We start from the raw sequence: 21,680 nt of genomic DNA on the forward strand, positions 1-21,680 counted from the left end.
TCAATTCACAATTTCTATTATAACTTCACTCGGTTAACACACTCCTAAATGTTATATAATGACGATTTAATCGGGGAAAATTTTATAACATTTCGTTCGTCACGACGCTGTAGAAACTTTACTAGCGACATCTTCGCACAATTTCAAAGTGTTCGAGTGTGACATCTACGTCCTCGCGGATCGCGACGGAGCATACTGTCCTTCTGTCATAATCGCAGAACACGCTGCACACACTGGCTATACCCTCAGTTCATTGACCTATTTATACCCGGCTGCGGAAAGCGCTCGGAATCAGGTGATGAAGGGGTGATAATACCCCCCAAACTTTAACTTTGTATATCTTGGAAACCACTGGATGGATTGATCTCAAATTTGCAGGGTTTTATTTTTGAAATATAGGCTACAATTTAGTGTTGGTCTCACATTAATTGATCCAGGCGTTGAAAAGTTCAAAAATGGTTTCGAGAGAATTCTGAGGGGAAGAAAGCTACAGGCAGTGCTGACGTCACTTGACTTTGCTCCACTCATGTGGTCTCCCTCGCGCAGTGCAGTGAGAACGAGAACATTCTCTCACACAGCTTTTCGTGCATCGTAACTTAGCCGTACGCTCATGAATAAAGATTTATAACTCATATGTGCCAGGGCCTAAACCTTCCTGGTACAGTATACTGGAACTCTAAAACTGATAAAGTACAGTACTAGCTTCCTGCACTAAGTACATTAATCAGAGTCTGATTTCGTAGACCTGTTATAGAAGCATGATGGTGATTGGTCAGCGACTCTGTTAATAGGTTTAAAAAAGCTGTCTTCTTTTGTGAAAAGTTTTTATGTTGCCTGCAAAAATTATCTGCATGCAGTCCGAAAGTGTCTATAGAATGGTTGTAGTTCAGGGTCTGAAGTTTAGTCTATAACATGAATTAGTGCATCCAAAGCTTCACAAACACTTAGCAGTTTCAGCTTAGACAAGGGTTGTTCCACTTCCTCCTCATACTTACTCTCATCCTTGATGGTAGGAGACAGGAAATCATGAGCGATCTCTTCTGCTGTCTGGATCTGGTAGCCTCTATCTAACCACTATGAATGTCTTTTAGAGTGGACCCTGTTTCACCGGCTGCTAACAGTGACTGAAGATAATCAATGGCCTTACAACCCTCCAAATTATACTCTACATCTGTATCAGAAAGAAGTTTATTCCAGCATTTGGCAAGTGTAGAAGTTTTTACTTCATTCCAAGCAGAAGCCCAGTTAAAAAATGTTTACTTGATGTAGGTGTGAATGTTCTGCACTGTTCATTGCCCTCGCATGTCTTCTTCTTTGTCCTGAGGTTCCTGCAGTACCATCGTTACTTCATGGAGAAACTTGCATTTGTACAATCTTTTGCATGCCAAAATAACACCTTGGTCCATTGGTTGGGCAAGCAAGGTGGTATTAGGAGGCATGCCAGACACTTCATTTTTCCATCACTGCCACACATTGTCGCAGCTGGATGTGCTCGAGCATTGTCTACAAGCATAACAACCTTGACGTTATTAGGGGCAATCTTTAGATCTTCCCCCCACGGGCTCTTAACTTTGGAGCGTGAGTTGGCGACCACGGGGCTCTCAGCTGAGTCCTGGCATTGCTTCCACTTACTTGTGCCAGGCTCCTTACTTTCATCTATCCTATCCGACCTCCCTTGGTCAACTCTTGTTCTTTTCTGACCCCGATGCTATTAGGTTTGTGAGGGCTAGGGAGCCTTTCGTTTTCACGGCCTTCGTGGCCCTTGTCTTTCTTTGGCCGATACCTTCATTTTTCAAAGTGTCGGATCCCTTCCATTTTTCCGTCTGATTAGTGTTATACAGAGGATGGTTGCCTAGTTGTACTTCCTCTTAAAACAATAATCACCACCACCACCACCACCACTTTAGATCTTCGATTTGGAATTGTCGTACTTCAGGAACAAATTGTTTTTGAAAACAGTCCATTATGATTTCTTGGGTGACCCATGCATTTCAGGAATTTGTATAGTGCTTTGATAGAGTAACTGTATCTGTGATGTTCTTAAGCGTATGAGGCCGGCAAGATTTGCCGACTATAACTGATTTAAGACGATAACTTCCATCTGCATTTGTATTTCGCTTTACTAAGCTTTCAACCTGGTACAGTGCCTTCATGCTCATAAGCTTGCTTGTTTTCAGATTGTGAATGCCAAAACAGCCCGGTCTCGTTGGCATTGTATTGCTGAGTGTGTGTTAATCCTTCTTCCTTGATTAGTGTGTCAAGTCTTGTTCTAAATGACTCAACATTAGATTTATTGGCACTTTGCTCTTCACCAAACACTCTCTTGTTTACAATACCATGCCGGTTGTGGAGATGATAGAGCCAGCCATCGCTTGCTTCAAATTTAATGTTCGTACTGTATGCTTAGCAAGTCTCTCGGCTGCTACCTTAAGCTCCACATCACAAACTGTAACACCAGTAGACCACTGCTGCACGTATCATTTATGTGCAGCATTTACCATATTTGTGTCACCAGGCAACGTCAGTCATTTTGTACTGGAAACTTGTTTCAACATCACATTGCATGGCAAACCTCTTTTAATTTTGCCTTCTTATTTCTTATGCCTGAAACTGTTTGTTGTGCTATCCCATATTCTTTACGCATATTTGCCACAGAAGCACCAGACTCCAACTTTTCAGTAAGTTTCAGTTTCTCTGCAACACCTAAGAAACGGACTTTCTCCTGGTCGATGCCATTGTTATGCATGAGCTCCGCTTGACTGGCTGAGACCAATGGTCAAAACACACTGGCACGGTATGCTGCTCATGTTTAGAACGGGTGGTGGGCTGAGAGAGGTAGTAGTGCTGCGTTGTGAGATCTCCACATCCCCCCTAGTGTTTCTTATAACGTTTTAGTCTAAGAGAAATGAAATGGCGTATGGCTTTTAGTGCCGGGAGTGTCCGAGGACATGTTCAGCTCGCCTGGTGCAGGTCTTTCGATTTGACTCCCTTAGGCGACCTGCGCGTCATGATGAGGATAAAATTATGATGAAGACGACACATGCACCCAGTCCCCGTGTCAGAGAAATTAACCAATGGTGGTTAAAATTCCCGACCCTGCCGGGAATCGAACCCAGGACCCTTCTGACCAAAGGCCAGCACTATCTTAGTTGGTCCCAGAACCTTGTTATATACTCACACAATCAAATTCACCCTACAAAAATAGAATACTACACTTCGATTCACATAGTGTCAAAAGTGTACTAACTTTGAACATGCATATGAAGTATGGTATTTAAGATCTTTGTATCAGAGTAAAGGCTTCAGCTCAGGTACTTGGTGGCAGCGGAACTTATCGAACTGATGTCTTTACTTCATGAGTGTGACACACGTAGTAAACATCTGCTGACGATGACATTTGTTGCTATAACTTACCATTATTGTAAACCAATTAGCCCAGAATTCAAAACAGTGATCAGCTGCAGGATTCTTGTTACAATGTCAAACTCACATTAAACACACTGGGGCGAAACGTTGGCAACCAGGAATGAGTTAGCTGGAAGATTTATAACGTCCAATAACGGACCAACTATATTGGTATTATAAATTTACTTATTCGGAACAAATATTTCAGGTTTCCTATGGGAATCAACATTTTTAACATACCACTTATTCGAGCAGCTCACCTCCTTTCTCCCAAGTCTTTCCAGCCCAAAATTTGCAACATTTTTAACGCTACTCTTTTGTTGGAAATCGCCCAGAACAAATCGAGCTGGTTTTCCTTTCCAGTTCTTGAATCAAGTAATCCTGGTGAGGGTCCCATACACTGGAACCATACTCTAGTTGGGGTCTTACCAGAGACTTATATGCCCACTCCTTTACATCTTACTACAACCCCTAAATACGATCATAACCATGTGCAGAAATCTGTACCCTTTATTTACAATCATATTGATGTGATCAGCCCAATGAAGATCTTTCCGTATATTAAGACCTAGGTACTTACAATGATCCCCAAAGGGAACTTTCACCCCATCAACGCAGTAATTAAAACTGAGAGGACTTTTCCTATTTGTGAAACTCACAACCTGACTTTTACCCCGTTAATCATCATACTATTGCCTACTGTCCATCTCATAACATTATCGAGATCATTTTGCAGTTGCTCACAATCTTGTAACTTATTTATTACTCTGTACAGAATAACATCATCTGCAAACAGCCTTATCTCCGATTCCACTTCTTTACACATATTATTGATGTATATAAGAAAACGTAAAGGTCCAATAATACTGCCTTGAGGAATTCCCCCCTTAATTTTTACAGGGACAGATAAAGCTTCGCCTACTCTAATTCTCTGAGTTCTATTTTCTAGAAACATAGCCACCCATTCAATCTCTCTTTTATAAGTCCAATTGCACTCGTTTTTGCCAGTAGTCTCCCATGATCTACCCTATCAAATGCCTTAGATAGGTCAATTGCAATACAGTCCAATTGACCTCCTGAATCCAGAATCCATAATATCTGCTATATCTTGCTGGAATCCTACAAGTTGAGCTTCAGTGGAATAACCTTTCCTAAACCCAAACTGCCTTCTATCAAACCATTTATTAATTTTGCAAACATGTCTAATATAATCAGAGAGAATGCTTTCCCAAAGCTTACATGCAATGCATGTCAAACTGACTGTCCTGTAATTTTCAGCCTTATGTCTATCACCTTTCCTTTATACACAGGGGCTACTATAGCAGCTCTCGATTCATTTGGTATAGCTATTTCATGCAAACAGTAATCAAATAAGTACTTCAGATATGGTACTAAATCCCAACCCATTGTCTTTAGTATATCCCCCATAACCTTATCAATTCCAGCTGCTTTTCGAGTTTTCAACCTACTCTAAATGTCATTGTTGTCATAGGTTAATCTTAATTCTTCTTTAGTATTAGTCACCTCCTCTATCTGGACATTATCCTTGTTACCAACAATCTTTACATACTGCTGACTGAATACTTCTGCCTTTTTAAGATCCTCGCATACACACTCCCCTTGTTCATTAATGATTCCTGGAATATCCTTCTTGGAACCGGTTTCTGCCTTAAAGAACCTATGCATTTTTCCATTTTTTTACTAAAATTTGTATGACCACCAATTATGCTTGCCATCATGTTATCCTTAGTTGACTTCTTTGCTAGATTCAATTTCCTAGTAAATTCCTTTTATTTCTCCTTACTTCTGCAGCCATTTCTAACTCTCTTTCTTTCCAACCTACACCTCCTTTCCTTAGTCTCTTTACTTCTCTGTTGTGTATCTTTATCATTCCTTACCACCTTTAAAGGTACAAACCTATTTTCACATTCCTCAACAAGTGCTTGAAACCCATTTCAGAGTCTGTTTACATTTTTATTTACCGTTTTCCACCGATTATAGTAACTTTTTAAAAACTCCCTCATGCCTGTTTTATCAGCCATATGGTACTGCCTGATAGTCCTAATTTTAATACCTACCTCTCTTTCACATTTATTTTTAACTACCACGAAAACAGCGTCATGATCACTAATACCATCTATTACTTCGGTTTCTCTATAGAGTTCATTTTTTTTTACCAGCACCACATCCAGAATATTCTTCCCTTTAGTTGGTTCCCACACTTTCTGAATCAGATGCCCTTCCCATATTAACTTATTTGCCCTTTATGGTCATGCTTCCTGTCGTTCGCATTACCTTCCCAGTTGACATTTGGTAACCTGAGATCACCCACTACAATCACGTTCCTTTCCTTATCATTTCCCACATAGCTGATTATCTTGTCAAGTAATTCTGAATCAGCGTCTGCACTATCCTTTACCGGTCTGTACACTCCAAAGACATCAAGTTGCTTATTATCTTTAGAGATGAGCCTTACACTTAGAATTTCATGTTTGTCATCTTTAACTTTTTGGTAGCTTACAAATTCTTCTTTCACCAGAAGGAATACTCCCCCTCCTACCATTCCCTATCCCATCTCTACGATACACACTCCAGTTCAGTGAGAAAATTTCTGCATCCATTATATCATTTCTCAGCCATGATTCAACTCCTATTACAATATCTGGTAAGTATATATATCTATTAAATTACTTAATTCTATGTCTTTCTTTACAATACTTCTACAGTTGAGCACTAACATTTTTATGTCATCCCTACTTGATTTCCAATTCCCTGTTCCCTTAACACCGCTCCCTAGGTCATCCCGTTTCCCTGAATGTACCTCGCTATAATATTTCTAACAAATTTCCTAACTTATATGTAACACTGCGGTTTAAGTGAAGGCCATCCGAGTGCAGATCCCTATCTCCTACCCACGCATTAGGATCCAGAAATCTCACTCCCAGTTTCCCACATACCCACTCCATAGTCTTATTTAAATCCCCAGTCACCTTCCAGTCAGTATTCCTCCTACACAGTATTCCACTGATAACATTCTCCGCTTTCTTAAACACCCGTGCTGCATTTACCAGGTTTACCAGGTGGGGATTAAAGAAGAAGCCTTCCGGAAGATTGTGGTTAATGCAATCGGGCATTCCCTGGGCAACGGTTTAACTGGCTGATTCTTCCACAAAGGTGCTGCTACACAGCAACAAGTATGCAAGAGAACTTATCTACACATAGTCCTTTTCAGGACCAACCAAGCACGGAACACTCATCAATTTCCATTGGTAACAACTTACGGATATGTTACTTGAACATGGAATCGATTTCAGTTGTTAAGAGTCAATATCTCTCACGCCTGATGCTGCAGAATACTGTAGATGTAATAGCAATACAGGAAAGTCACACCAAGGATGACACAGATCTTTACAGAAGAGGAAGGAGATGTGGTTATGATCTAGCTGGAGCCATAAGTGATGAACAATATGGTATAGCTACATATGTCAGGTCCCATCTCACTGACTGCAAAGTAACTTGACAGAACGGCAGATGTCTTTGTTTTTTCTGTAGAGATTGCCGGCATCACTGTAGAAAATATTTACAAACCTCCACAAGTCAGTTGGCCAAATCTTATTGTAAGATCCTTCATTCACCCAGTAGTGTATGTTGGTGATTTCAACAGCCATAGTCATGTATTGGGATATCAGAATGAAGACATCAGTGGGGCAATTCTAAATGAATGGATGGATCTGTACAATCTTTAGCTTGTGTACAACGCTAAAGATCCAGGAACGTTCCGATCTGGTAGATGGTTAAAGGATTATTCCCCTGATCTTAGCATCATATCTAAATCTGGAAATAACGATATGACACAACGAAAAGTCATCAAGTCTTTCCCACACAGCCAACATAGGCCAGTCATTATTTATTATGGTACAGAAATTCCACTGGTCACCTCCATCCCACAACCTCGATGAAATTTTCAACTTGCGAATTGGGAACTGTTTCAGAAAGGTCTTGATAACACCATTCAGTGGATTCCCCAAATTCCATCCAATTATGAATGATTTGTGCATGCTTTTAAAGTTAATGCCAAAAACTATATTCTATGTGGGTTTCGGAAGGAATACATCCCCAGACGGTCTCAAGAATGCAATGATTTGTATGCTAAATATCAAGAATCTGACGATGATACAACAGCTGATGACTTTTTGAGAGCTCTCAATTAGAACAGAAGAGATAGATGGCATAAAACAGTGGCGGAACTTAACTTTACACATTTATAGTCGCAAAGCCTGGAACCTTATAAGAAAACTTGGTACAGATCCAACGCTGTCAAGCACAGTCCCATGTGTGTATGCCAATGCTGTTGCATCCAGACTAATGAAGAATTTGAAAGCTAAAATCGACAAGGCACATACAGGAATCGTGAAAAATGAATTGTACATAAAGAGATTCAACCTAACACCACATTCTGACTAGTCAGGTAACTTCAGCATTGAGGAACTTGATATAACCTTTAATATGCTAAAGGTAAATAAAGCTGTTGGCTTTAATGGTGTATATCCAGAGTTTCTTAAAGCCATAGGCCCTAAAACAAAATTGTGGCTCATTGAATTCTTCAGTGAAATTCTACGACTGGAAGATTACCAAAGCTTTTCAAGCAGGCTAAGATAATTGCCATCCTAAAACCAGGCAAAGACGGAACCGATATTTCTCACTACTGGCCAGTATCGCTACTCAGCATGACCTATAAGGTACTAGAAAGGCTTATTCTAAATTGCATTCAAGAGACCATTGATCAAACCATCCCTGTTGAACAAGGTGGCTTCAGGAAACATCAGAGCTGCTGCAACCAGGTTTTAACATTGACAACTGTAGTTGAAGTAGGATTTCAACGAGGTCTCCGATCAGCTGCAGTTTCTATGGACCTTACAGCAGCTTATGACTCTGTGTGGAGGAATGGCTTGATGTCGAAGTTTATTGAATCATCCCATGTCAAAAGCTGGGGTTTCTAGTGAATAACATGCTCTCTGACAGACGCTTTAAGGTGTTTCTGAATGGACATTCTAGCAGATGGAGGACTCTAAACAATGGCCTACCTTAGGGATCAGTTCTGGCCCCCAGTGTGTTTAACTTGTATATTCATGATATGCCAGGCACTGACTCATTGAAAATCCAGTATGCAGATGACCTAGCGTTAGTCTTCCAGAGTAAAGATGTTATGCACTGTGAGAATGTACTGACAAGTGATCTGATGAAATTGAGTGATTACTTCCATAAATGGAGACTTCAACCTAACCCAGATAAAACTGAGGTTACTGCATTCCATCTAAATAATAAGGAAGCTACATGTGACTTTCGACGGAACCGAAGTACCGCATGACTACAATCCAAAATATCTAGGAATCACTCTGGATCGGTCCTTGACATTCAAACAACAGTGCATCACGTTATCTAAGAAACTTGGCTCCGGAGTGAATGTATTCCGCAAGATTGCCGGAAGTAGCTGGGGTTCGGATGCCAATATGCTACGCTCTGCTGCACTCGCTCTTGTGAATTCTGCTGGTGAATACTGTGCTCCTGTATGGCAAAACAGCATTCACACAACAAAGATTGATGTCCAGCTTAATGAAGCCATGAGAGTTATCACTGGTACTGTCAGATCTACTCCCATTCAGTGGTTACCTGTCTTAGCTAATATTGCCTCGCAAGATGTAAAGAGGAAAGCAGCTAAGGTAAACTTGCTCAAGAAGATATTTTCTCTTAAGAACTCTCCCTTGTACGATGCCTTACAAGACACACCAACAACTCGTCTGAAATCACGCAAACCATCCTGGACTGATTTTAAAAGTATCAGTTCTTTCAACATGACCTCCGAGTGGCGACAACGTTGGCATGAACATCCACCCAACAATGCTCAATTGGTTCAAGATCCAACAAAGAAGGTTGAATGATTTCAACTGCCACATCAAACCTGGTTGAAGCGGAACTGAATTAGAATGGGTTAAGGGAGGTGTGGTTACATGTTGAAGAAATGGGGTTTCTGTTCATCTGCTGACTGCAACTGCAGAGCAGAGGAGCAGACAATGGAACAGATTGTTAAGGAGTGCCCACTTTGAGCATTTAACGGTGATCTGAATGAGTGCTCTGGACTGGTTGTCAAATTTGGACATTTCCATTTGATATTAGATTTTTTGTGTACTTGTAAAGCCATGCGGTATATATAGTACCAACATGAAACACTACCACCTTCTCCTTTCCCTCCTCCTTCTCTTCTGCTTTCCTCAACATCTGCCTTAACCTAATTCCTGGATAACACTCTACCCTGGTACCCTTTCTTCCACACACTTTCCCGACATGTCTAACAATGGAATCCCCCATGACCAGAGCCTCAAACCTACCCACCTCATTTGATCCCCTCCCCTTCTGGTTAGTCCTATCTTTCCTGACAGCTGCAGAAGCTACTTCCTCCTCCCTTTTCTCTATCCCATGACCCTATACCACCTATCTTTTCTTGTCAACTACTCCAGATTTCCCTTTCCTACCTTTTGCCCTTCTCCTACTTCCACACTTCTCAGCAACAGTTCCCTGTTCCTCATCCTCCCTCTGTTGTTCTACCTGGAGTGACTTGTACTGATTTCTCACAGACATCTGTCCTGAATTCTGATCCTGAATGGAGCCCTTAGCCTGCAATCTCCTTCCCCTTAAAACATTAGACCCCCTGTCTTCTACAGTTCACCCCTTTCCTTCTCATCCCTCTTTTACTCCTACTGTATCCTGTACGTTGTTTGAGGGAGGCCTACTTTCCTTCCTGTCCTCTGAGAGAATCCTTATTATCTCCCTCAAACTCTCCAACTCCTCCCCCATACTCCTTAATGCTTGGCCACACCCACAGTTCCTACACCTGCACTCCTTAGCCATTCTTTACTGAATAATGAAACATGAATCATGAAACCACACTATAACTAGAGACTCTTATCATGCATATTTTTGTGGAACAGTCAAATTTTGTGAGTCTCCTTTTGTGAAAAGCTCACAAGTTTTCTGTTGGATTAATGTCAGGATAGCTCCTTGGCCATTCTAAATGGTATGTTCTCACTGAAGAATATCTTTACTTTCTTTGAAGTACTGCTAGTAGCCAAATCTTGCTGAAGAAATCTGTCTTCTTGGAATCCTCTTTTGCAGTTCGCCAGCAACTCTCCTTTCCAGTATTTGGATGTACTGGTCAGATTTCATCATCCCATTGACTGGTACTAAGCTTCTCAGTCCTTCATGCATGAAACACCTCCTTATGAGGTTCTTGCCAGATTGTTTTACAGTCTGTTGAAAATGTACTGAAGTTGTTGACTCATTCTTCAGTCAGTGGACATATTAAACCTTCTGGCACTGCACTTCAAAGTGACTGTTATCAGAGAAAAGAACTTTCTTCCAGTTTCCCACTGCACATTTCTTCTGTTAGAAGATGTTTCTTTATAGGTTTGCAGGATTTCCTTCCAGCTGCAACGAGTCGACGACGAACATTAGAAACGTGCATATTCGCTCCCTTTCTTCCTGTTTGTTAGCCAAGTCCACAGCATTGAGCCTGGGGTTTGATTAGCTTCTTCTGAGAAGAAAGTGTTCATCAGTTGGTGTTATTTTCTCTCTTCTTATTGTTTCCCTTTAGCGTCAGTGAAATTGAGCCAGTCGATTTGTTCCACTGAATAATTCTATTTATGGTGCTAATTGACACCAAATTTAGTAACTAACTCTCTTTGTGTCATGGAAGTATTCTGAGATAATGCTGCAATTGCACTACGCTTCCTAGGAGTTGTATCTGTTAAAGACATACCTTCACCCAAACCCCATGGCGCAACAGTCCGAAGGGCCATGGCCTACCAAGCGACTGCTGCTCAGCCTGAAGGCCTACAGATTACGAGGTGTCGTGTGGTCAGCACGACAGATCCTCTCGGCCCTTATTCTTGGCTTTCTAGACTGGGGTTGCGATCTCACCGTCAGATAGCTCCTCAATTGTAATCATGCAGGCTGAGTGGACCTCGAACCAGCCCTCAGATAAGGTAAAAATCCCTGACCTGGCCAGGAATTAAATCCGGAGCCTCAGGGTAAGAGGCAGGCATGCTACCCCTATACCGTGGGGCCGGCTAGTTAAAGACATAGGTATTATTAATTGCACAAGGAAACCTCAAAAGTGACACATCAAAATACACTTTTAACCTAAAACAGTTGTCGCACAGATTCATTTCCAATGAATAACAGTTCAAAGAATGCATAGAGAGTGCAGGACCGAAGAATAAGTAGTGTGTAGCACACTAGAAAAAAACCTTGTTCTGATTTAATTTGCACAATTCTGCACATGTAGTAGTTTATAGGAGATAAAATTGTGGAAATGGGAAAGGTTTCATTTCAGTTAACATTCCTGTTGTTTTTCTCACTGAAGAAAATTAAAAACTAACATTCGACTCCCATAAGAAGATGGAGAATGGAATTATGACTGAAAATAAGCAATGCATAATAATTATGTCAGTTGGCATAATTTGACCTATATATATGAAGCCAAGAACAGAAAACTGATGATATCCCTATCAGTTCTTTTTTAAGACATAATTTCAAATGATCATCGCCCATATCACTCAATTCTATATCTGATATTATGCAGAGAATTCTCTTGATTCATGCCATGAACGATTTTGATATTCTTATATTGAAATAGTTGCAATTCATTGTGTTAGAACTTTTGTGCCTCCCTTCTTAGCCTATCTAGAGGAAGGCTGAGGGTCGTGTTGTGTTTCAGGCGAGCTGCAGTTTACTACGAGCTCCAAGGGCCGTCTGCAGCTCGTCCACAATGGCTACGTATTCAACACGGATCGACGCAAAGGCTCACGCATCTTCTGGCGCTGTTCGCAGTATCACAAGATTGGGTGCCGCGGACGCTGCATCACACTTGACAACCAGCTCTTGGTCACACAGCCTTCACACAACCACGGATATGTAAAGATGCGCACAAATATTTTCTCCATGTAGCATTCTATGCCACAAGACTGGAGGCTATTTATTGGAGGAGGCAAAATCGTGTAGTGTTTAAACTTTGGTTGTTAAAAGCAGATAATAAACCAGTTGGGGAAAAGTTGGGAGTGCTGGTGTAACTATGGTAGATAGTCCTGTAGTGCTTTGTGATAATGTCATAAAGGTTATTTCTGAGATAGTATCTCTTTTGATTGGACAGCAATCTTTGGAGGTTTCTATTAATCCTCTAGCTTACCTCAGTCACTTACCAACATTAATTTATGTTTCATGACCTCATGTATTCCGTGTTCTGTATCCTGATGCTTTCTGCATTCATTATATTGTGACCCGTGTAAATGTTTGCATAAACTTTAGGGATATTCTAAAAATTTCTCTATCACCTTACACCCTTGTAAAAAAGTAGTCTTCCACTTGGTAAAAAAAGAAAGGAAAGCTTAAATTTTATCAGTAGATGTCGACATAGTATTTAATTCTTGCCTACTTTATCAGTATAGAATTAAGAAGAGAGAACTGGATATTCCTAAAAGTGAAAAAAATCTCTGAAACATTTAACTCTTTATTCAGTAAATACTGACACAGAAAACACTATATTACAGTGAAGGTTTTTGGAAGTATTTTAGATGTGCTGTCCTTATGTATGCTACTGTAATTTGAAATTATTAGAACCCTACCCAATAAATAGTACTAAAGATCTTGGGAGAATTGTTGAATATGTATCCAGTGTCTTAATTTAGAGACTAATTGAAGAATTCATCTGTAACATCATTTTTGTTTGGGGTATTGACCTATAGAGATCTTTTGCCCCTATCTGTAACATAAGTCTTTTTTTATTTATGCAATCAAAATAAGGTACAAATATTAAGAGAAGTATTTATATATTTTTAAATATTAAGAATATTTGACTCATTGTTTGTTGCTTGTTTTGTGGTGAATATGAATTGTGTGTCGTGTCCATATTGATTTTAAAATCTTTTATTTTTAATTTCTCTTTCCTGTATCCTGATGTTAATAAAGAGGTAAAAGCTCATTCATCTGTGGTGTCAGGATCAATTCATTCCCAGATGTTGATGAACAGTGTGGTATATATTTTTAGAAAAGTAAGGTGTTTTATTAACAATGTGTTAAGTGTATGCTGAAGACTGGATGTACTTGCAGACGGTGGTGGTGGGGGTTCTCATTGCCCGTGTCCATATTGTGGCAAGGTGATGCTGCGCACCAGTCTGCGTAAGCATGTACGAGATCGTCATTATATGCCTCGCCAGGACCTGCCCTGCAGTTACTGTACCAAAGTGTTCCGCACAGCCAACAGTCTCCAGAATCACCTGTCGATGTACCATCGGGAGGCGAGGCGCCGGGACAGGCAGTCACTACTGCTCTAGCATAATATTTATATGAAATACTGGACATGCATATCAAGTTACTTCATCAGCTTGGAAGTAATATTGATTAGCTCTTATTCAGTAGTTTAATGCTTATAGCAACTGGAATATATTAGGGTCTATTACTGTGACATCATAATTAAAGACAGGTCTTACTGAAAATATTTTCATATAGAACTATTATTATAAGTAGAGATTTGTCATTCACTTCCTTCAGATTGCATTTTTTCTTCTGGTTTTTAATTTGTGTTTAATATACAGTATATTATTTTATGATCATTTGCATATTAAAATGAACTTCCATCTACGAATGACCTGTTGCCTATTAACAGATTATATATGTTCTGGTAGTACTATGACAGGGGGTATTTTTACATATTGCCTTAATCTGTAATAAAACACTCATGTAAAGCTCTAAGTGTTCTTTGTTATTATTAATACTCATAGTCTTGCCATATTGAAGTACCAGAAGTCTTAAAACTTATTGAGAATTATTAGAGATGGGACAAATTACAAAAGAAAATATTATTTATGATACTTTATAAATGAGGACAGCTGACCTAAAACATACGGATTAAAAGAGACAGACAAGAAAGATGAAGAAAAATCATCTTTACGAAAATGAATGTAAAAGTTTAATCCTAGTTATGGGATTCTTCAGGATCAAAGCACATTTTTTTCTTTCTGTGAAACTCTAGCAGTGAATTAGTTGATCCTTTTCTAATAGCTGAGGAAGTTGAAACAGCTCATGTTGCCCCGAGAATATTATGATTCTTCTGTAGAATGAATATAATACATTTATCGTTTATGAGTTAATTTATATTTAGAAATGAATCTACAACTTCAGAGGTTCATGTGGTTCATTTATCTCATATTTAATTTATTTAGTGTACAACTTTTAGTGCTAGAAGTGGCCGAGGACATGTTCGGCTCACCTCATGCATGTCTTTCTACTTGACTCCCATGGGCGACCTGCATGTCTGGGTGAGAGGTGATAATAATGAGGTAGGGAGAGGGTGAAACCTGATGTCGGCACGTGGCCTACCCCTGTAAAATAACACCAAGGGATCTGCTTATGGCAGTATATAGAAAGCTTAGATCAGGGCTGGTCACTGGTGCAACTGTTGCAGCAGCTCGGTACTAGGAGTGCTATACTGGTCTGGTAACAGTAATAACAGACTGACAAGGGGATGGGAGGGTACTCAGCATACAGGTAGGCAAGTGATGTAGTGGGCCGATCAAAACATATCAAAAATTGCTTCTGTTTTCCATTATGATGGTGTTTTGTGTTTGTGGCTAACTAATTAACCAATATCACTGTGTTGTATAAGACTCGAAATTCAACTTTCTAAATAAAAGAAATCGGAATTATTTCTGTTCTTGGTGGCAGAACATGTAAATAGTAAAATTATTTCAACTGAAAGGATGTAAGCACATATTTGTTAGAGTTGTTCATATCAGTATATAAATAAATACGTAGACAAAAGGTTTCAGAACTGAAATAAAAGGTTCCCAATTTAAACCCCTGAATTATGCATATAAGCAATAGGAAAGTGATACTAGTTACTACAGATTGTACAGTCCTCACTGTGGACAAGCCAGCACTGGAACCATGAACAGAAAACTGTGAGTTACGGTCAGTAATACAAGTGGACGGGTCACCAGTGAGCCAGTCATGTCGAGCTGCGCCACATTAACACATGGCCTCATAGGATTCCAGCTTTCTATTTCGGGGCCATGCCATAGAAACAGGCAGCTAATGCTTTGCATGGAGTCTTCTCATAGCACCTTAGTTGTCACCAACATAATACGTAGGTTTTGGTATGAAGAGTGTGACACTTCCGTTGTCAATCCTACTCCTTGGTTTGTTGATTATGAGTTGCCTTTCTGACCTTTGGTTATACATAGCTTTACTATATCAGGATTAATGGTACTGCTGCATGTTTATCTTAGGGCTGCTGTTAAACATGAATCCTTAAAATTAGCTCTAATAATAATGGCATGTAGCCTCTGAAGTGGCCTGGTGCAGGTCTTTCGAGTTGACGCTGTGTGGCTGACCTGTGCGTCTGCAAGGATGGGGCCCTGCCTATGATGAATTCTAATACTGAAGACAACATGCACACCCAGCCATTGGAATTCACCAATGAAAGTTTAAATCCCCGTCTCGGCCAGGAATCAAACCCAGGACCCCCTGTACCCCCTGGACCAAAGGCCAGCATGGTAACCATTTAGCCATGGAGCCAGACAGGTTAGCTCTAAAGAAGACTTTGTTAATTTCATTACTGAAAACCAGCTTTTACATAAATATGTCATTCCAAATATACTTATTGCATGAGCTACAAGACTGAGTAGTATTGGGAACCATTCTACTGAGAAGTTTTTGTAGGAATCTGTTACATTGGCAAATGTACATAATTTTTCACCTACTGTCAGTAATATTGCAGATCAGTCAAATTATCAGTTGAAAAGGGGACAGAAAATATATTGAACTCAAAATCAAAATTTTCAAGATCCTTTTTGCTGCTGAAAGTTTTTTTTTTTTTCATGGAACACTGCAATGTGCAGTTACATGGCATTACATCATCTCTGTTCTGTTGTTCAGTCACAGATACGTATAAGTTGGTAAAATGGACATATTACATGTAATTAATCTCATCTGTTCCGTATTAAAGATAACAATTAGTAAAATTCTTTCAAGAATAAAATTTACTGTGTCCACCTATTCAATACAATTATATTCTGTAGTGATTAAATCCTACACGAAATACATATACTAGTATAGTCAGGTATGAGGAGAGGAATGGAGTGAGGAAGCTGTGTGGTTCGGAGCAACTGTTTAGGGCAACTCAAATTACTCTGTTTCTATTTTTTGGTTTTGACTGGCCCTGGCCTAAATGAAATATGAGAAGGATGGAACCAAAGGTGTGGATAAATAAGTATTGTATAATACATTCATTCAGCCTGCCTGGTGGCCATGATCATTAAAGTGTTGAAGTCTAAATGGTCCGACAGTGTGGTTAGCTGGTTCGAGTCCCGTTGGTCGAAAAAAATTTCACCATTAGAATGTTGGCCGGCAGGGTAGGGGACATGGTGGTATACAATTTATAATCTCTAGATTGCGTGCCAAAAGCCCATATTAAATTCCAAACCTCTCCGCAGTGCTCATATGGAGTGAGGGCATATGACGCTGTTGATGGTGATTCATCTGTCAGATGGAGACTTTAAGCCTATAGCAGACCCCTTGGTGCTATTCGACAGGAGTAGGCTATGTGTCGGCACAGGGTTTCACACCCTCTCCCTTTCTACTATCATATATTACATCATTAATTTCATCCCATTAACTCCTCTGATGAGGTTGACGTCAGGAAGGGCATCTGGTTATAAAAACCCGCCATGACAGATTCATCTCACCTCATACCCGACCCTGTAGAGAAACGGGACAAGGCTTGGACAGACAAACATTATTATTATTATTATTATTATTATTATTATTATTATTATTATTATTATTATTATTATTATTATTATTATTATTATTATTATTATTATTATTATTATTATTATGCGTGAATGGTCCCTTTCGGAACACACAAAGCTTTATTTATGATTTCGTTTGCGGAGGATCCAGGATGCTTTCATCTGTTGACTAAAGATCCTTTTCCTTTCTTCCGTCCACTTGGTACCTGCTCTTTTTGGTACTTCATTCTCTGGAGTAACTTCCCAATTGTCAATTTTCTTTCTATATATATTTCGATTCAAAATGTCTTCACAGAGAATTTGTGCGTTCTTCACGTCCGCTTTTGTTTGTTGTATCCAAGGAAAATTCTTCAGTATGTCAACTCTTTCAAGAACTTGGTGGGTTAGTCTAGTTTCTGGAAGCCTCTTAACATGTCCATAAAATTTTAGCCTTTTTTTCCTGAGGTCTGCCGCAATATTAGATAATTTTTCTGTGGATTTCCGGGTTTGGAGGCGGTACCCTTCTCCCGTGTGTCTTGGTCCTAAAATTTCCCTCATGATTTTTCGCTCTTCTTTTAGGATATTTTCCAGTTTGCCCTTTCTATGAAGCGTTAGAGTTTCCCCTGCATATAAAGCCTCCGGTTTGACTACAGTATTGTAATGTTTAATCTTAACGTGGAGAGACATACATTTTTTGTTGTAGATTTCTCTTGTTCTCCCATAAGCTCTTCTGAGTTTTTGGACACGGTTGTTTTGGGCTATTTTCTCTTGTCCGGTTGGTTTGAGGATTTCGCCCAGGTATCTGAAGTGAGGGACTCTATTGATTTGTCCGTATTTTGTATTGAGACTATGGATGTCTAGTTTTGCACAGAAAAATTCAGTTTTCTGGAAGGAGATATGAAGTCCGACCTTTCTGGCACATTCTTGGAGAATTTCAGCTTGCTTTATTGCTGTGACTTCATCGCTGGACAAAAGGGCCAGGTCGTCCGCGAAGGCTAAGCATGGAATTTCAAGCTTGTTTTTTCGTGTCCTGATGTTTACTGGGTTCCAGCTATTTTGTGCTTTCAGTTCGTTTTCCCATTCCCTCATCACCTTATCTAGTACGAGGTTGAAGAGGAGGGGTGATAGTCCATCTCCTTGCCGGACACCAGTTTTTATCAGGAATTCGTCGGAGATTTCTCCCATGAATTTCACTCTTGACTTCGTGTCAGTGAGGGTCTGTTTGGTCAGGTTTAGCGTTTTGGAGTCTAGTCCCTGTTCTTTCAGGATGCTGAACAGAGATTGACGATCAACTGAATCATAAGCCTTCTTGAAATCTATGAAGGTACAGATGATTGGAAGGTTTCTGAGGGCCCTGAATTTTAGAGCGGTTTTGAGGTTGAAGATCTGTTCAGTGCATGATCTGTGAGGGCGGAACCCAGCCTGATATTCACCAATTTTATGCTCTAGTTGTTCTTGTATTCTTTTCAACAGGCATGCAGAGAAAATTTTGTAGCCGACTTCAAGGAGGGAGATTCCCCTATAGTTGTTCACATCAGTTTTGTCTCCTTTTTTGTGAAGTGGGTGAATCAAAGGCACATTTCCAGTCTTCTGGGAGTTTTTCATTTTTCCAGATTTTCTGTATGATTTCTGTAAGTTCCTTGAGTGAAATTGGACCAAGATTCTTAAGGAATTCTGCAACAATCCCGTCTCTTCCTGAGGTTCTGTTGTTCTTTAGTCGTTTAATGTGGCTCTGAATTTCTTTGTGGTTTGGTGGAGGTGATTCTGGGTGAGTGAAACTGGATGCTTCTTCAAGAAATCTTTCAGTGGGTTCGGGGCAGTTAAGAAGTTCTGAGAAGTACCGCGCAAGTTCTTGGCAGTTTTCTTTATTAGTAAGCGCCAATTTTCCGTCTTGTTTCCTAAAACATAAGTTCTGTGGAATGTATCCTCGGATTTTTTCTGTGAATGTTCTGTAGAAATCCCTTGTGTTGTGGTTTCTAAAGTTTTCTTCAATTGACTCCAGTTGTTCTTTCAGGTGCTTTCTTTTCTCTTGCCTGATGGTTTTGGATACTTGTTTTCTGGTCTCATAAAATTCTCGTTGAGTTTTCTGGGATTTTCTACTATTGTATTTCTGAAACGTGGATTTTCTTATCTCTAGGGCTTGGTTGCATGTTGAGTTCCACCAGGGGTGTTTTGCATTCCTTTTTAAGGGTACCATTTCTCGTGCCTTCTGTATGACTTTGGTGTGGAATTCTTCCCGTGTTTTCGCTGGTTGATTTTCCCATGCTTCTTTTAGATCCGTAACAGGAATCTGTTTTATGTCAAATTTCTGTTGTTGGATTTTCTTGGGGTGGTATTTTCTTGGAGTAAATTTTACGTTAACTCTTGTGAGATAGTGATCAGAGTCAACGTTTGCTCCTCTTCTCACTTGTACATCATGTACCTCTTTCTGTAGCTGATACGAGATAGCTACATGATCAATCTGAAATTCTCCAATGGATTCAATGGGGGACCTCCAGGTTTTTTGTTTCTTGGGATGCTTCCTGAGGGATGTGGACATGATTTTAATGTTGCACTGTTGACATAGTTCAATGAGCCTTGAGCCGTTTTTGTTCGTAAATTTGTGCGCGGGTAGAGTCCGACAGTTTTCCTGTGTTCCTTTTCTCGGCCGATTTGTGCATTGAAATCGCCGAAGAGGATTTTGACGTCATCCTTTGGAATTTTTGACATCACTTTTTCAAGTCTGTTCCAAAATTTGTCCACGTTTTGGGGATTCTTCTTGTTGTCTATATTTGTAGGGGCGTGTGCATTTATTAATGTATATTTTTTATTGGCACACTGAATCCTCATGGTCATTAGGCGATTGCTGATGGAATTAACTTCTTGGATCGAGTTCAGTATACTTTTATGTACTACGAAGCTCATGCCAAATAAAGGGGTCCTATTTAGAATCTTTTGGTCTGTTTTGCTTTTGAATATACGGTAATTTCCATAATCCAAGGTGGCATCATCAGTAAATCGAGTTTCCTGCAGGGCAAGGATAAGAATTTTTTGCCGATCAAGTTCTGTGAGTAAATTTAGTAATTTTCCTGGTTGTATCAAAGTGTTGATACTGAATGTACCAATATACGTGGGGGTTTTGTGGGATAGTTTACCAGAGAGCTCCGACTCTCTCCCGTGTTTTCGTGGTTGTCCAGGGTCCCCAGAATCCGAAAGCCCGGTTGCCGTCTCAATGCAACGGGTGGATTGGATACCACCTGGGGTAATGTTGTTAGTACGCTCACGAATCATGTTTGGCTTGTAATAGAAAATCCAGCAGTGCTGGGTGCTTAGAACCCGGGATTGTTAGTTCCTGGAGCTTGGTATTGCCGCCGCACCTACAAGGTGACAGACGCGGACCAGGAAGCCGGTGGATACCACTCAGACGCACCTGGATTTTAAACAGGCTTTTTATTACTAACCCAAAAAGCGAGGGTGCCTCATCCGCCAGTTCCGCCGTACCAATGATCTTCATCTCCGCCTTCACTACCGTTGAGGTCTTCACTCGTAACCCTGAGCTGGGACCCTTACCAGATGATACACACCGGGTCAGTGTGCTCTGGGACTCACATAGGCAGGGGCGCCACTCCCTGGGCAGGCCTGCCTCCGAGGAGGGTCCCTACCTGCTACCTTAATTATTATTAATATTATTATTATTATTATTATTATTATTATTATTATTATTATTATTATTATTATTATTATTATGTCCGGCTCCATGGCTAAATGGTTAGCGTGCTGGCCTTTGGCCACAGGGGTCCCGGGTTCAATTCCCGGCAGGGTCGGGAATTTTAACCATAATTGGTTAATTTCGCTGACATTTCATTCTCATCACGACACGCAGGTCGCCTACGGGAGTCCAATCAAAAGACCTGCACCTGGCGAGCTGAACATGTCCTCGGACACTCCCGGCACGAAAAGCCATACGCCATTTCATTTCATTATTATTATTATTATTATTATTATTATTATTATTATTATTATTATTATTATTATTATTATTATTATTATTGAAAATATTTCTCCTCATTAAAGATGAGTTAATCTATCATAAACCAAAGTAAAACATGCATGTTTGTTTTCTTTTGTTTTTCTTCTCCATATTCACCCAAATATAAGATTAAATTTTCTTCTAATCTGGATTCTTCAGAATTTTTTTTTCTTTTTTACTTTATACTTGGTAAAACTGCAATAGGGTACGTTGTAGTAGAAACTTTTAGTATCAGTGCAGTTAATTTTCTATGCTTGCTAGAAGATATTCTCATGGGGTGATGGTTTCTTCTCTATTTGGTGCACGATATTTGTGCAGTGTACACTCGTTGTGACTGCCATGTACAACTTTTTTTCTTTTTTTTTTTCTTAAGTCTGATTAAAATAAGTTATTGTAAGCTCTGAGAAATGTTTAACTCAATTGGT

The 21,680-nt window shown here is 39.9% G+C and overlaps 1 protein-coding gene across 4 annotated transcripts in view; it reads left to right on the forward strand.

The window, feature by feature from the left end:
* LOC136878885 (broad-complex core protein isoforms 1/2/3/4/5) overlaps window positions 1-21,680 on the forward strand; it is a 681,897-nt gene that overhangs the window by 563,958 nt on the left and 96,259 nt on the right. Inside the window, exon 7 of one of the 4 annotated variants that reach the window (XM_067152455.2) lies at window positions 13,567-14,179. The exons of 1 other annotated variant lie outside the window; for it this stretch is intronic. In XM_067152455.2, the coding sequence (XP_067008556.1) occupies window positions 13,567-13,790 (224 nt within the window). In that variant the 3' untranslated portion in view covers window positions 13,791-14,179. 2 more of the 4 variants (XM_067152456.2, XM_067152454.2) reach the window with 2 other exon arrangements.

This window comes from Anabrus simplex, chromosome 8, assembly GCF_040414725.1.
Source record: "Anabrus simplex isolate iqAnaSimp1 chromosome 8, ASM4041472v1, whole genome shotgun sequence".
NCBI classification, from domain to species: Eukaryota; Metazoa; Arthropoda; class Insecta; order Orthoptera; family Tettigoniidae; genus Anabrus; species Anabrus simplex.